The sequence below is a fragment of the Cuculus canorus genome, chromosome 15 (assembly GCF_017976375.1).
Source record: "Cuculus canorus isolate bCucCan1 chromosome 15, bCucCan1.pri, whole genome shotgun sequence".
In the NCBI taxonomy this organism is placed as follows: domain Eukaryota; kingdom Metazoa; phylum Chordata; class Aves; order Cuculiformes; family Cuculidae; genus Cuculus; species Cuculus canorus.
The window spans coordinates 14,806,313-14,819,125 of NC_071415.1; the positions used below are offsets into that span (position 1 = coordinate 14,806,313).

At 36.8% G+C, this 12,813-nt stretch overlaps 1 protein-coding gene across 2 annotated transcripts; it reads left to right on the forward strand.

The window, feature by feature from the left end:
- Positions 1-26: 26 nt before the first annotated feature.
- On the forward strand, positions 27-7,498 carry LOC104063760 (parvalbumin, thymic CPV3). Of its 2 annotated transcripts, none has more exons than XM_054080582.1 (5): positions 27-3,784; positions 4,668-4,735; positions 5,108-5,240; positions 5,699-5,808; positions 7,379-7,498. In XM_054080582.1, exons 1-5 carry the CDS (start codon positions 3,774-3,776, stop codon positions 7,402-7,404), a joined length of 348 nt encoding a protein of 115 aa, XP_053936557.1. In that variant the 5' UTR covers positions 27-3,773; the 3' UTR covers positions 7,405-7,498. The 2 variants fall into 2 exon arrangements, with proteins under 2 accessions (XP_053936557.1, XP_053936558.1); XM_054080583.1 differs by having other exon boundaries at positions 27-3,724.
- The last annotated feature ends 5,315 nt before the right edge of the window (positions 7,499-12,813 follow it).

Sequence of the window (12,813 nt, forward strand, 5' to 3'; positions counted from 1 at the left end):
CTGTCTTTGTTTAGCTCCAGACCCACAGTGCTGCAGGATGTATCTTGTACCTTGGATTCTACAGGCCAGATCTCTGCCCAGCGCTCTGGCTACTATGTTCTGTTTGCTGCAGGGAAAGAAAGCTTTGTCACTGAGGCTTCCAAGGCCTGGATTTCATCCTTCATTGTAATAATACACAGTACCACAAAAGTCAAATACTAAATCACACTCTTCAAACTCTCTGCTAAATATGGTAAAAGACTATGGTCCAAGCAACCATTCAATTCAAATGCTGCAATTATTTTTCTATGATTAAAGCACATGCAATTCAAATGCTGCAATTATTTTTCCGTGATTAAAGTACGTGCCTTAAGAGACAACTTGAAGTGGCACGATACAACTTGTTTTGTTGTAAAGGCCCTTTTCAATGGTTATAGCTATGTTCACACTAAGATTCTCTGCCACCACCATTGTGACATGACATTCATGAGCAACAACATGGGTTACTGAGTATCTATTTTAATTACTTCCAAATTCATTACAAAGGCAGAATCTGTTATCCAGGATCACAATACAATTGTTCTGGCCCTAACACAACCGGGGCTGAAAGATGGAGCTGTATGGGTTTCAGAACAGCTGCTACCGCATCTCTTTACACTATCGCAGTTGGTCTCAGGTTAACACCTCTCCTCTGATCTCACCTGAGACAACTGCTGATGTTTCTTTTGCATCTACTTGAAGTCATGTCTTTGGTTGATTGCCACTGCTAATTAACTCTGTACTTTATACCAAACAGAACACAAAGAGTACAAGGCTAGTCCACAACCTGTTAATGATTTACCAAAATGCAACTTTCTCCTTCTTATTAGAGAAGTGAATGACATTTGATTTGAAAACAGTTGGTTTGTATGTTTAGATTCCTAGCAAGAACTTATCAATGAATGTTCCATATTTCTCAGAACTACATCTTCAAGTTTAATTCTGGATGACTGAAACCAAAAACAATGGCTTTAATATTCCTGTATATGCTGTGCATAAAGACACCTCAAGGGAAAGCAACAGACATAAAAGTTATACAAGTACATAAGCCTTCAGATTAACAACTCAATAGAACTGTCAGAAGTCCCTAGTACTGCAAAACCAAAAGCCAAATAAACAAACAAATACAAATTTTTCTTTAACTTCATAGGAACAAGAGCTAAACATTGCTGGAAACTGTGCAACACTCAGATCTGTCCCAGATTTTGCACTACTATTAACTGCCCATTACCTAGTAGCTCTTCTTTTGGTTGAATTATTGTTTTCTTTATAGCTTTACAATGCTTATATAATATCATTTAGAAATTTTCTTTTATAGATCTCAGTTTTTGAACCCCTGAAGCGATTTTGATCACCTAAATTAATACATATCCCAGAAGTAAGGAAACCAGGCAGATAGTTCAGCTGTAAAATAGATTATCTAATTAAAACATCCCTTTATATAATATAATTATGCCTGATTATTTCATTCTAATTGTAGAGGAGGGAAACCTGTACTTCAGACGAAGTGTCATTAATAAATAAATAAAACCAGTAACTCTAGATTCCCACCTGTATCAATATACAGTGACATCAACTTGATTCTGAAATTCAGCTCTTTTAGGCTTTTGTAAACCATCTTTCAACAGGATTAGCATCACTTTTGTTGTCAGTGTTGAATTTCAAACATTAAAATATCCCTTCATAAGCTATAATAGTGAACCCACTGTAACAATGAGCTCACTTATGAGATCGTATTTTAATATAATACTAATGCTGACTGCTTTACTACTGTTAAAACAGTTTGGCATGCTGTATGCTATGGCAGAGTGAATGAGGCAATCTGATGCCATTCTTTGAGCATTTGGGGCTTGTATTTTAACCCAATGCCTGAATTAGACATATTTTGAGCTTGAGTATTGTATGTTCACCTTGATCTTGCCATTTTCCTCTACTTCATTTCAGTTTCCTCATTTGCATTAGATTTTACTAATTAGTGTTGTATGGCAAGTAAAAAAATTAAACCAAGTAAGCAGTTCCATAAGCAGTGTGTAAGAGCAAGCAGAAGTGAAGGAAGCCTACTATAAAGTGACATCTATGGCACTATCACAGAGGTCTAAAAAAAACCCTTTTCACTAGAAATAAAAATGTGAAAAGGAACCAGTAAGAAAACCCTCTGTGAAAATTCATATCAACTTGAGATGATCAAAAAGGAGAAAATACACAGAGTGCAAAAAGGTATCTACAAGGATAACAGCTATTTCAGGATGATTCTGTGGAAAATAGTCTGTGCTTCATTCCCACTGCCACTGTCTGCAAATGCAAATCTCAGACAAAAAGCAATATGAGTATATGGTACTGAACAAAAAAGACAAATGGAAAGAACACCGAAAGATTTGAGAGCAGCTCTTCCACTTGTACAAATCAGCACTGTTCAATTTGTCTGATTAGATAATACTAATTTGCAGCAGCCCATGGTTCTTAGATTTAACAGGAAAGTGTTTTTCCAGATTACTATAAATGGTTTTCCTACTGAAAGAGATAGAGGAGAACATTATTTCATTACTAAACAGCTGATGTTTGGGATTAAAGGTAAGTCTGATTATTCCTGATTAATGCCACCTTCTTTTGCGCACATAAGAGGTAGCAAAAAAAGGTAAAAGTATCATTAAATGATGTCTGGTTTTTCATGTTAATTATACCTTGTATTTCTCTATCTAAATTCAGACAAACTGGTGCTATCAAACAATTGCTATGCTTGATACTTCCCTCACTGCTATTAAACCAATCAGGACTAAAACCACTGTAGTCCCTTAACTTACACCGAGGCTTAGCTATATAACTGCTCTACTCCACAGCATAATTTGTTACTTTTGCTACTATAAAATAAACTCCATGTTTGGGATACCATGCTATTTCCAGTCATTAAAAAATAAAACAATGCTTATGTATTAGGAGAACATTACTTTAAATATCATAATAGACTGTTATGCAATAAACTGTAATCAAAATGCATGTGTTTTTACGGAATTTTGTCTACATAAACCCCCTTAAAGAGAGAAATAGATTTTTGATTGAGAAGGAAAACTTCGTATCTGCTGTCCCCTATTTTATTAAAGCTTTTTTTTTTCCCCAAAAATTAATGCTCTTGAAATACATAATAAATCCCTACTTATTTATACCTACGATTTTAATTTCATGTTAAGGAAATAGTGGTGAGAGTGTGTGTTGTAAAGTGTACATAAATCTGTCTCCACTCTTACAGTCTGATTCCTATAACTTTGAGTAAGTCTATTATTGATTTCACATAATTTAAAATATTCAGAATAGGTTATTAAGTTGGCCGTCTGATTATAAATAATCTTCCAAGAAATACAGACAACAAGGTAAGCTTATTCAGCATTACTTAGTTTCAGAGTTTTGCTGTCACTGAAGGCACTGGTTTCAGTTCTACTCCTGACTAGGGACAGCACTGTAATGTAGAAAATGATCAGGAAATATGAAATGAAACTTACTGTGGAAAGACTACCCCAAACTACAGCATGTTTTCCTTATTTTAGTGACAAGGTATCTTCGTGAGAATGACACACTGTCACCTCTGATCCTTCATCTCCAACTTCCTTTATACCTTCCAAAGGATCAAGAGACTTACGGAAACCAAACGACTTTCTTTTTATAAGGATTTGACTGCTGGAGTCATCTTCCAATGAGTCTTCGAGGTCCAGAGGTTAAATGAAAATCTTTAGCATACTGAGAAACTGAAAGGCTATGTTTTGATGGCAGAATTGTACTTAATTAATCACAAGTAGATTTACTAAAAAAAACTGTTCTTCCTGTCCATATTATCTTAAGATATAAATAGAAAGAAAAGTTTAATTAGTTAAGGAAGAAATTTGAGCTAGGTCTCAAATCAAACATTTGATCCATGAAAGAGTAACCTAAGTAGTGGTTATTGTCACCTTTTGAATCCTTTATAAGCCAGAGTGGCAAGCCAGAGCCAACATTACTATTTTGCCTGGTATCTCCTCAGCTGTTTTTCCTTTACCTATCTGAGAAAACTATAAAGGTGAGCAGCTGACTTGAGATTAATTAAATTAAATTGCTGCGCAGAGCTGCACCAGTAGTAAGTACAATAACCATTATTCTAAGGTTTTTATTTTAATTGCTGGAATTACATATGAGTGGACCTTATATAGATAAGTATCAGTTTTCTTTTTATTCTTCAGATCTTTGGGGCGAGAAAACAGAAGCAAACCTTCTTGACTTTCTTCTTTTCACTGCATATACTGTTATTTGTATTGCCAGATGCCACGCATTCCAGAAAGATTAATTATTAGATTAAAGGCTACATAGAGGTTAAAAATGCCCTGTACTTGAATAGGATGCAGGTAAAAGATAAAAAATTTACCAACACCCAACATCATTTATGTAGTCCATCTCATTAAAAAGTCTTATTTCAGCACTGCTATTTTTAAGGAAGTACTGTACAAAGTTGTCTAATTTGTCTAATTTGTTTAGGAGTAGCAGCAATGTCAGTTTGATCAATTAGATTCAGCTACCCTCACAAGTCTTGTTAGCCACATAGTAATGTTTGAAATGGAGAAAAACTAATTTGTTGTAAGATGCATTTGCATTTCACAAATCTGTTTGCAATATTCTATTTTACACAGGTTTAAAATGAGCCTCACAGACATTCTAAGCCCTTCTGATATTGCTGCTGCTCTGCGGGACTGCCAAGGTGAGTAAACAAAACTCTCCAAATCTATTATTTTGTGTAACACATAGAAAGTTCAATTAATTCTGAAAGGAATACTGAACAAGCGCATACTTGTAAACCTGTGTAAACAGATTTCGATAATCTCTTTACTTAGCTGTCAGAGTATTTTTTGTTCCTAACTGGTTTATATTGTCATTCTGTTACTTATCACCATGTGATATTTTTTTATGATTAGGAGGCTACGATGCAGTATGGCAAAATTCATTCTTTGACAGGCTTCCCCTATTGTCCACGTCTAGAACAATTAAAATGTAACAAAGCAGCATCCTCAGACCAGTTAGGAACAGTGAATGCAGTGGTCTGGGGTTAATTCATTTATTAATTTATTTTCAGCTCCAGATTCCTTTAGTCCCAAAAAATTCTTTCAGATCAGTGGGATGTCTAAAAAGAGTAGCAGCCAGCTCAAGGAGATCTTCCGGATTCTCGACAATGATCAAAGTGGCTTTATTGAGGAAGATGAGCTCAAGTAAGGATTTTCTGCATTAACTTAATCACTCAGAGGCTATCCAAAAAAACTTTTTTTCTGTCCAGCACTGTCTGTAAAAGTGAGCACAGGTTACGCTAAACATTCATAAAACCTTCAGCAGATGTGAAACGTGTATTATAGTAGATAATCCCTACAGAAGAAAATAAATAAGTAAATACCTGCCTTTAATAATAAGTGTAGGGAAAAAAAAACCTTCCCGGCGTTGAATTTTGGTAGTGGTCAGAATCAATTATATCAGGGCTGGACTTACACAGCAGACATGTAAGACTAAGATTTAGCTTGTCTAACAAAGTAGTGTTTGGAGGACTTGGCTGCTGTGGTAAATAAATTATTTAAGAAAGCTATAGGTTTAATTGTACAGCCAGCATAAAATAATAATATTCCGCATAACAGAATAATATTCATGAAAATCATAATCAAAGTTGTTTTCTTCCTAGGTATTTCCTTCAGAGGTTTGAGTGTGGAGCCAGAGTGTTAACAGCTTCAGAAACCAAGACCTTCTTGGCAGCTGCAGATCATGATGGGGATGGTAAAATTGGAGCTGAAGGTAGTAATTTATTTATATATACAATAAGACTCCTCGGGGTGTGTTGTAAATGATATGTGATGCTCCTTTCTTTTATGTTGATGGGACATTAATATACTTCTAGTGATTTTACTGAAACCCTTGCAGTAGCAATCTGTTTAAGGGTAGAGAAGGTCCTTGATCCCACAGGTCAATCCCTGCTACTCTTTATGCACAAGCAAGTCAAACAAATGTACCCAGACAGCCCTAAGGTGCTTTCTCATTCCCACTCACTCACAAATTTCCACTGCTTTGAAAGGTACCCTTCCTCTTTTCTCCTCCCACTTACTCTCATGTAAAGCATAACTAGCATCATTAGTAATACACAAATGTAAAATTGAGGACAAAAGAACCTGCTCTGCACAGAAGAATCAACAGCACATACATTGTCTCGTTTACAGCAGTTCTCTTCCAACAGAAATTCCACTAGTCAGCGAAATCATTCACAATACGCAAGAGCTAGCAGCCTGTAGTTCAGTATCTGTTTTGCATAATAAGGAGAACAGACGGATCAAGTGTCACTACCCCAACACAAGGTCCCACAACAAGTTCTGCACATGGGGATGGATGCTATTCAACTTCAGTGGTAGGTTAAGGATCAGGTGGGAAGGAGGAGTTGTTTTAAGAAGCAGCAAATTGCACTCACCCCGTGGAAATGCCAGTGTGGTTTAATGGCTGCTCAGTGCAGAAACCTCCTGGTCTTGTAATTCCATGTTTCTGTGTCCCATTTTGAACAGGAAGCACACACTCACACAAAAGGCTTGCAGCCCATGGCAACTTGCCCCATGACAGAAGCGAGCTGCCTAGACAAGCATGAAAGGAGCTTAGGGAATAGCACGCGGGGAATGTGCTGGTGTGCAGATTCCCTCGCTCACTACACCAGGAGGACAGAATACTTCTGTTTCTTTCTTTGGAAGGAACTAGATCCAGTTCCTTAGGAAACATGCCAGAATAAACACACATGATTTATGAAGCAATCTATATAATAATAGAGTCATTCAGGGACAGGATTGATCAGATGCTCTAACTCACAGAAGCAAAACATTTAAAAGATCTTTCAAATAACAATACCTTAAGGTACAATACAATACTTCAGTATCATACCACATGGAGCCGCACAATGTTTTTTACTTTAGACTGCGTTCTAAATCAACACTTCTCAATTACTGAAGCATTACAAACAGCTAATAAGACACACAGACTCACTTTTAATTCTTTTACTTCAACTCTTTACAACTTCTTACTCAAAGTCCGTATTAGCCATTCCATTATTCTTGCTTAAGATGAGAATTCTGCAGAGAGAAGGCTAAAACTACCCTGAACATTTTATTATTTCCTATAAATGTCAGCAAAGCGCTGCTTTTCATTTTGTTGTTTAGAAAAGGAAGTTCAGAAAATATTTCTCTTCCACGCATCTTTCTTCTCTGGTCATCTACCATGTAACTGCTTTCTGTTCATTCCTATTCTAAAACTCTTGATACACCACTGATCTTTTACTCCTAATCCTTTCATTTTAATATTCCTACTGTAAATAGTCTCTTATCTTTCACAGAATTCCAAGAAATGGTGCAGTCTTAGAGGTTTAAGAGGACCAAACAAGCCAGAATTGAGATGAATCTGCACAACACACTCCAAACCCTTGAAATTTAGGAGTGCCTTATTTATCTTGACAGTGTCTGTTATTTGTTCATTGCCGTGGCAACGTAATGAAACACTGATTTTTTTTTTTTTTTTCATTGTGTGGACCACTTACCATGTTCAAAGCTCTACTTTAGCAAACACTTCCCTTAAAAATATCCAATAAAAACTAATCATATGCTGTAGCTTGTGTCTGTTTTTCTGACTGCTAAACTGAAATGTGTGAATTCTTAAACCAAAAGTGTTAATCTCTCCAAGATCTTGATCTTATCAGAACTTCATATATGGAACATCTTTTGAAATCAGTGGGATTTCTGTTTACAATAGGCCTTCTGGATTAAGCTTGGAGTTCTCAAAACACTCATATCTTCATCAAAGACTAGAAGCTCCAATGTAGTTGTGAGTCAGGCAAGGATAAAATCTCTCACTGACTTCCAGGTGAAAAGCAGTTGTACATTTTAGTTTAAGAGGTGGTTTCTGCATGAGAATGTTGCAGTTTCAAACCGCTCTTTTCACACGCCAGTTTAGAGAACGAGAAAGCAAAAATCGCATGCTTTACTGCAGAAGAATTAAAAGGCAAGCCTATGTGGACTTGAGGTTTCAGATAACTGTGAGTCGTTTAAAAAACACAGAAGGTAAGAAAAAGATGTCTTCTTGGTGGTATTCACTAGCTTTATCAATAGGAAGGACTAAAAGTTTGGAGGAAGAATTTGTAGAAATGCATGTTGAGGAAAGCTCCAATGTACTCTACTTTTAAGTGAATGGTTTAGAGTCATTGCAATTCCAATGCATTTCTTCCTTCGCTGCAAATCACTACATTTAAAATTAACTGCATTTTTTTATTTATTTTATAAAGTCTCTATAAATACTGGTAATCATGCAGAAAAACAAGAAAACCAGAACTGAATTGTTTATGACATAACCAGCTATTCCTGGGGAAGAGACTAAACTGAAGGCACTTGTGAGAAGGGCTATATATCTTTCAGAGCAACACAGCCACAGAGTTCATACGGCTAATGCTTCAACGTGCTAGGCCCTTTTCTCTCTCCTAACTTATATTTTACAAATCTAACAAAACAGTAACTGAAAAATTCCAGCTGGTCTCAAACATGTTCATCATCAAAACAAAAGCAGTTAAATAAATTAAATTTCTTCTTTACTCAGTGTGGAAAAAAGTTCATGGAGTCCCTCCTCCAAGACACCGCAGACAGCTGCACCAATACAAGTTCTGTAATGATTCATCCCTGGATACTCACCTCTGTGTCTTCCCTGCAGCCATCTACTCTTTTGGGAGCCAGTTGCTGGAGAACCAGCCAAGAAACATCTACGGCCTTTAAAAAAAAAAAAAAAGTGCATATATTAATCTACAATTCCGAATAGTTAACTGCCAAAACCAGATTTTTTTGTCCTATTTCAAAATGTTTTCAAGCAGCTTAATTTGGTGTATAAGTTGCCTGCAAGCTGGTATACTCAGAATTTAATATGGCCATCACATTTTTCCTTTTATTGTTCAAAAAGAATACAAAGGTATAAAAAAATAACATTGAATTTTAATAATATTTCTTAACATTATGAAATATGCTCACTTGGCATAAATCACTACAGTATCCATGACTTAAACAGAGCTACTCAGATTTACAGGAGCTGAGGATCTGACCCATGGAGATTCTCATAGCATATGATGGATGTCACATGATATTCACAAGAAAGAAATTGTGTTCTTGGCAATGAAGCCAGTCTGATGACAGAAGAGTCTTGGACTAGTTCACAGGTAAATAACAAACATATCACTCTCCATTTACAATTAAGTGTTCTGACCTTGACTAATCATATTACAACAAGCAGGCAAATGCATGTAAAATAAAAAATTTTCCAGTTGCTGCTGTGCTCTGAGCTCCAGCTCCTCTCAATGACTCAGTCTTTGCACTGGGGACCCAGGAAAAGAAACCCAAAGGGAAAGTACTAATTCTGTTATTCTCCACTAAGACACAACACTTTGCTGGAGCAGGTCACTGGACAGTGGGTGGACAGAAGGTTTGTGTTGTGCCCTGGCCCACAACAAGCTTGTGAGTGAAACAGAACTTCCTTAATCTTCCAGAAATAAGAACATATCGCAGCTGTCTGTATCTGAAGTTCCAGTAAAACATGTAAACATGTGAACTACAAGAGACAAACTTTAGAGCCAAGGAACGAAAAGACTAGGGAAGCCGATATCCTTTTAACTAGTTTGTATGTAAAGGCTTTACAAAAATCTTGTTCATCATTACTAATATAAAACATCTGATTGTTTGCTTATATTGTCATATACAAGTTGTGCACTACAGTACCAAACAGAAAAAAAAACCTACACCCTTCCTCCACTTGAAATAATCTGAGATCTCTCTAACACCCAAAATACTGCAGCTGAAGGAACTTTCCTATGCATTTCCATCAAGAAAAAAGTACCTTTAAAAACTTTAATAGTACAGCAACTACTGCAGTAGATGATTGTTCTCTGTGGGAGAGCATTTTAAGTAAAGGAAAACTTGTTGACTCGTAAGATTTCTGGAGTGGAAGAACTTTTAAAGTTAAAACAACATTTCACTTCCCTGGAATCATTGAAATGCTAAACCATACTTTTGAATGCTCCTGTAAAACATGACAGCGATAACTCAAACTGGATTTTCTCACTAACAGAGATACCTGTCTGCTCCATGGCCTCAAACAAAACACCACCACTAAGCCTCCTTCTAGAGATGTGGTATGCAGATTTCCATGTGTTTCAGGCAGGGACTTGTAATCGAGAAAGCTCCCGGGCAGGGCTTTATTGACTGACACGGAAGAAAAAACTAAAGACGGTTACCATATTCAGCCATCATTTAACATATGGATACGGATGTTTCCTGAATGAGCAGCCACTTTCTATAACCATATATTCAATGAATGGGATGGAAATGAGGACTGCATTCATCAGCTGCCTTCACTATTAGGATTTGACAAGAAAGGCAGCATTCAGCAATCAGCTACTACTGACAATCACGCTTACAGATTACAACAGAAGTTGTAACTAGTAATCACAAGTTCCACTTGTACATGATATACTATGATTATTCACTAGAGACAACTATAAAAATAGTTTTAGAAAATACCAGAATACTCGCAATTCTATTAAAATACAAGTCTCCAGAGTTCCACTTCATTTACACATTTTTTACCCCATAACACTCTGTGCTATGTTACCCCCTGGGAGAACAGTTACGATTAAAATACAAAAGAATTAACAGTGTTTATTCAGTCTCTAAGCATGAAAACCACCATGCCTTAGGCAAGTCAAACTATGATATAATGCTTCATGTAATTCTCTTGTTTCTTACTGTGATCAGCAGGGAAATAATGAACATATTACTACATTCATCTTCACAGCTGGAATCCTTTTCACTGCCTAGCCCCTTTTTCATTCTCTTTTCCCAGCTTTTCTTTCACATGTACTACAGATCCAGGCTAGTAACAACTAGGCACTCCTGTTAAACAGATTAAACAAATCCAAACATTTAAATACCTCAAGTTTTGCATTAAATTATTTTTTATTGTTATTCAGTGACTTTGTATCATTAACCATAAACAAAGCTAGTGTAAAGTGTGTAAAGTCACTGCTTTCCTTCATGCTATCTCTTGCTCTGCAAAGCAAATATATCCATTATTAAGCCATCTGTACTCACCATGACACTCAGTTGTTCACATTCCACACTAAGAAGAAATCTGGGGGAGATGAATGGTGCTTTTAGCAGGACCCCCACGTCTCGCTGCAGAGTTGTTTTCACACATATCTACAAAGGCCTGTTACAGTCTTAACAAAGCGTGCAGACCAGGGATACACAGGCATTGTGCTTTTTGCTAGATCAGAGCGCTATTTTGTAATTTATTTGCTAAACTAATCCCAAACTGCTGACTCTACACATTCGTTAACACATTTAGACCACATACTGTCAATGGAACAGCTATTTGAGCTGTCAGCTCTATTTATTTACAGCTGTCAGCTCTAACACCCAGAGTGATTTATAGTATACCTTTTTGTTAAGTCTGCTACTATACAGCTGATGGAAATGCTCAAAATAGTACCTAGAAACAGGCGCAACAAACCAAAACACATGACTACACAATACTATTCCTTACTCCTACATAATATTTTTTGAATAAATTGGTAAGCACTCATAATTTTGTTAATTATTTGCCTCTTGATACAGGGGTTGTCCTGTCAAATTCCCAGTGTACTTATTCAGCAGTTTAACTTTACATAATCATGGGCTAGGAATCACATTTCAAACTCAGGATGATCTGATGCCACTTTGCAAATGTCAAGGTGTGGTGTTACTGCACATACAATTAAGAAGATGGGATGAAACTGGAACTGCAATCGAAGTTTCTTCCTGCCCTGTTAGCTTGTACATTAGAAATGTAATCATTTAATTGAATCTGTTATCACTTACTCTTTGTAGATTCTCACAAGTACTTCGACCAGAAGTGATGTCAAGTTACAGATGAGGTTGCACTGAGTGGAATTATATTTTAGCAATCACTACACATACATTCATTCCCTTCCTAGGGAAAGCTTGGCGTGTAAACACCTTCCTTAGCAATCACCAATTACAGTAAGTATCCACCGTCCATCGGTAGGTGCCTCCACAATACATTCCTTGCAACAGTATTTATACTACAACAGTAGATAAGTGCCCTACTCACAGACCCGTGTCTCTATCATGCTAAGTCCTGAACGAACACACATCTAAAGATACACCTAAAGATACATCTAAAGAAAGCCAAAATCCCCAGTCACTTCAGGTTTATAATTTCCTTAGGCAAGAAATTAATTAACTTGACTATCCATATCATAATTTTTTAGGAATTTCCATGTTTTGCTTTAAATGAGTAGTATAAAGAAATTAGCTTCTCCTCTGGTCTGCGGTCCTGATCACCACCACCACCTCCTGCTCCATGTAGTACAGCACAAGTAAGGAGGAGGACTTTGCTTTTTTCATTTGATATATTCAATACTGACTGGATGTTCCAAGAAACTCTCTCATCCGCGTTACAGCCTTCAAATGGACAGACCATAACTCTGAAAGGCTGATGCACACTGCTGAATTTTAACACATAGCTGTAGGGTAGGAAGCGAGAATTACTGTGTCTGGATGCTTCATCCTGATGCATTTGGCTTGATCCTTACTCAGCTCGTGTTCTTGTGCTGGCAAGAGGCAGGAAGCGACCTTCCACACTGGCCTCCCTGAAAACACCTGCATTAAATTACAAATCAGATTCTCTCTGCAGCTTTGGAAACATTTCCTACAGCCGCTTGAGACCTGGCTGGTGCTG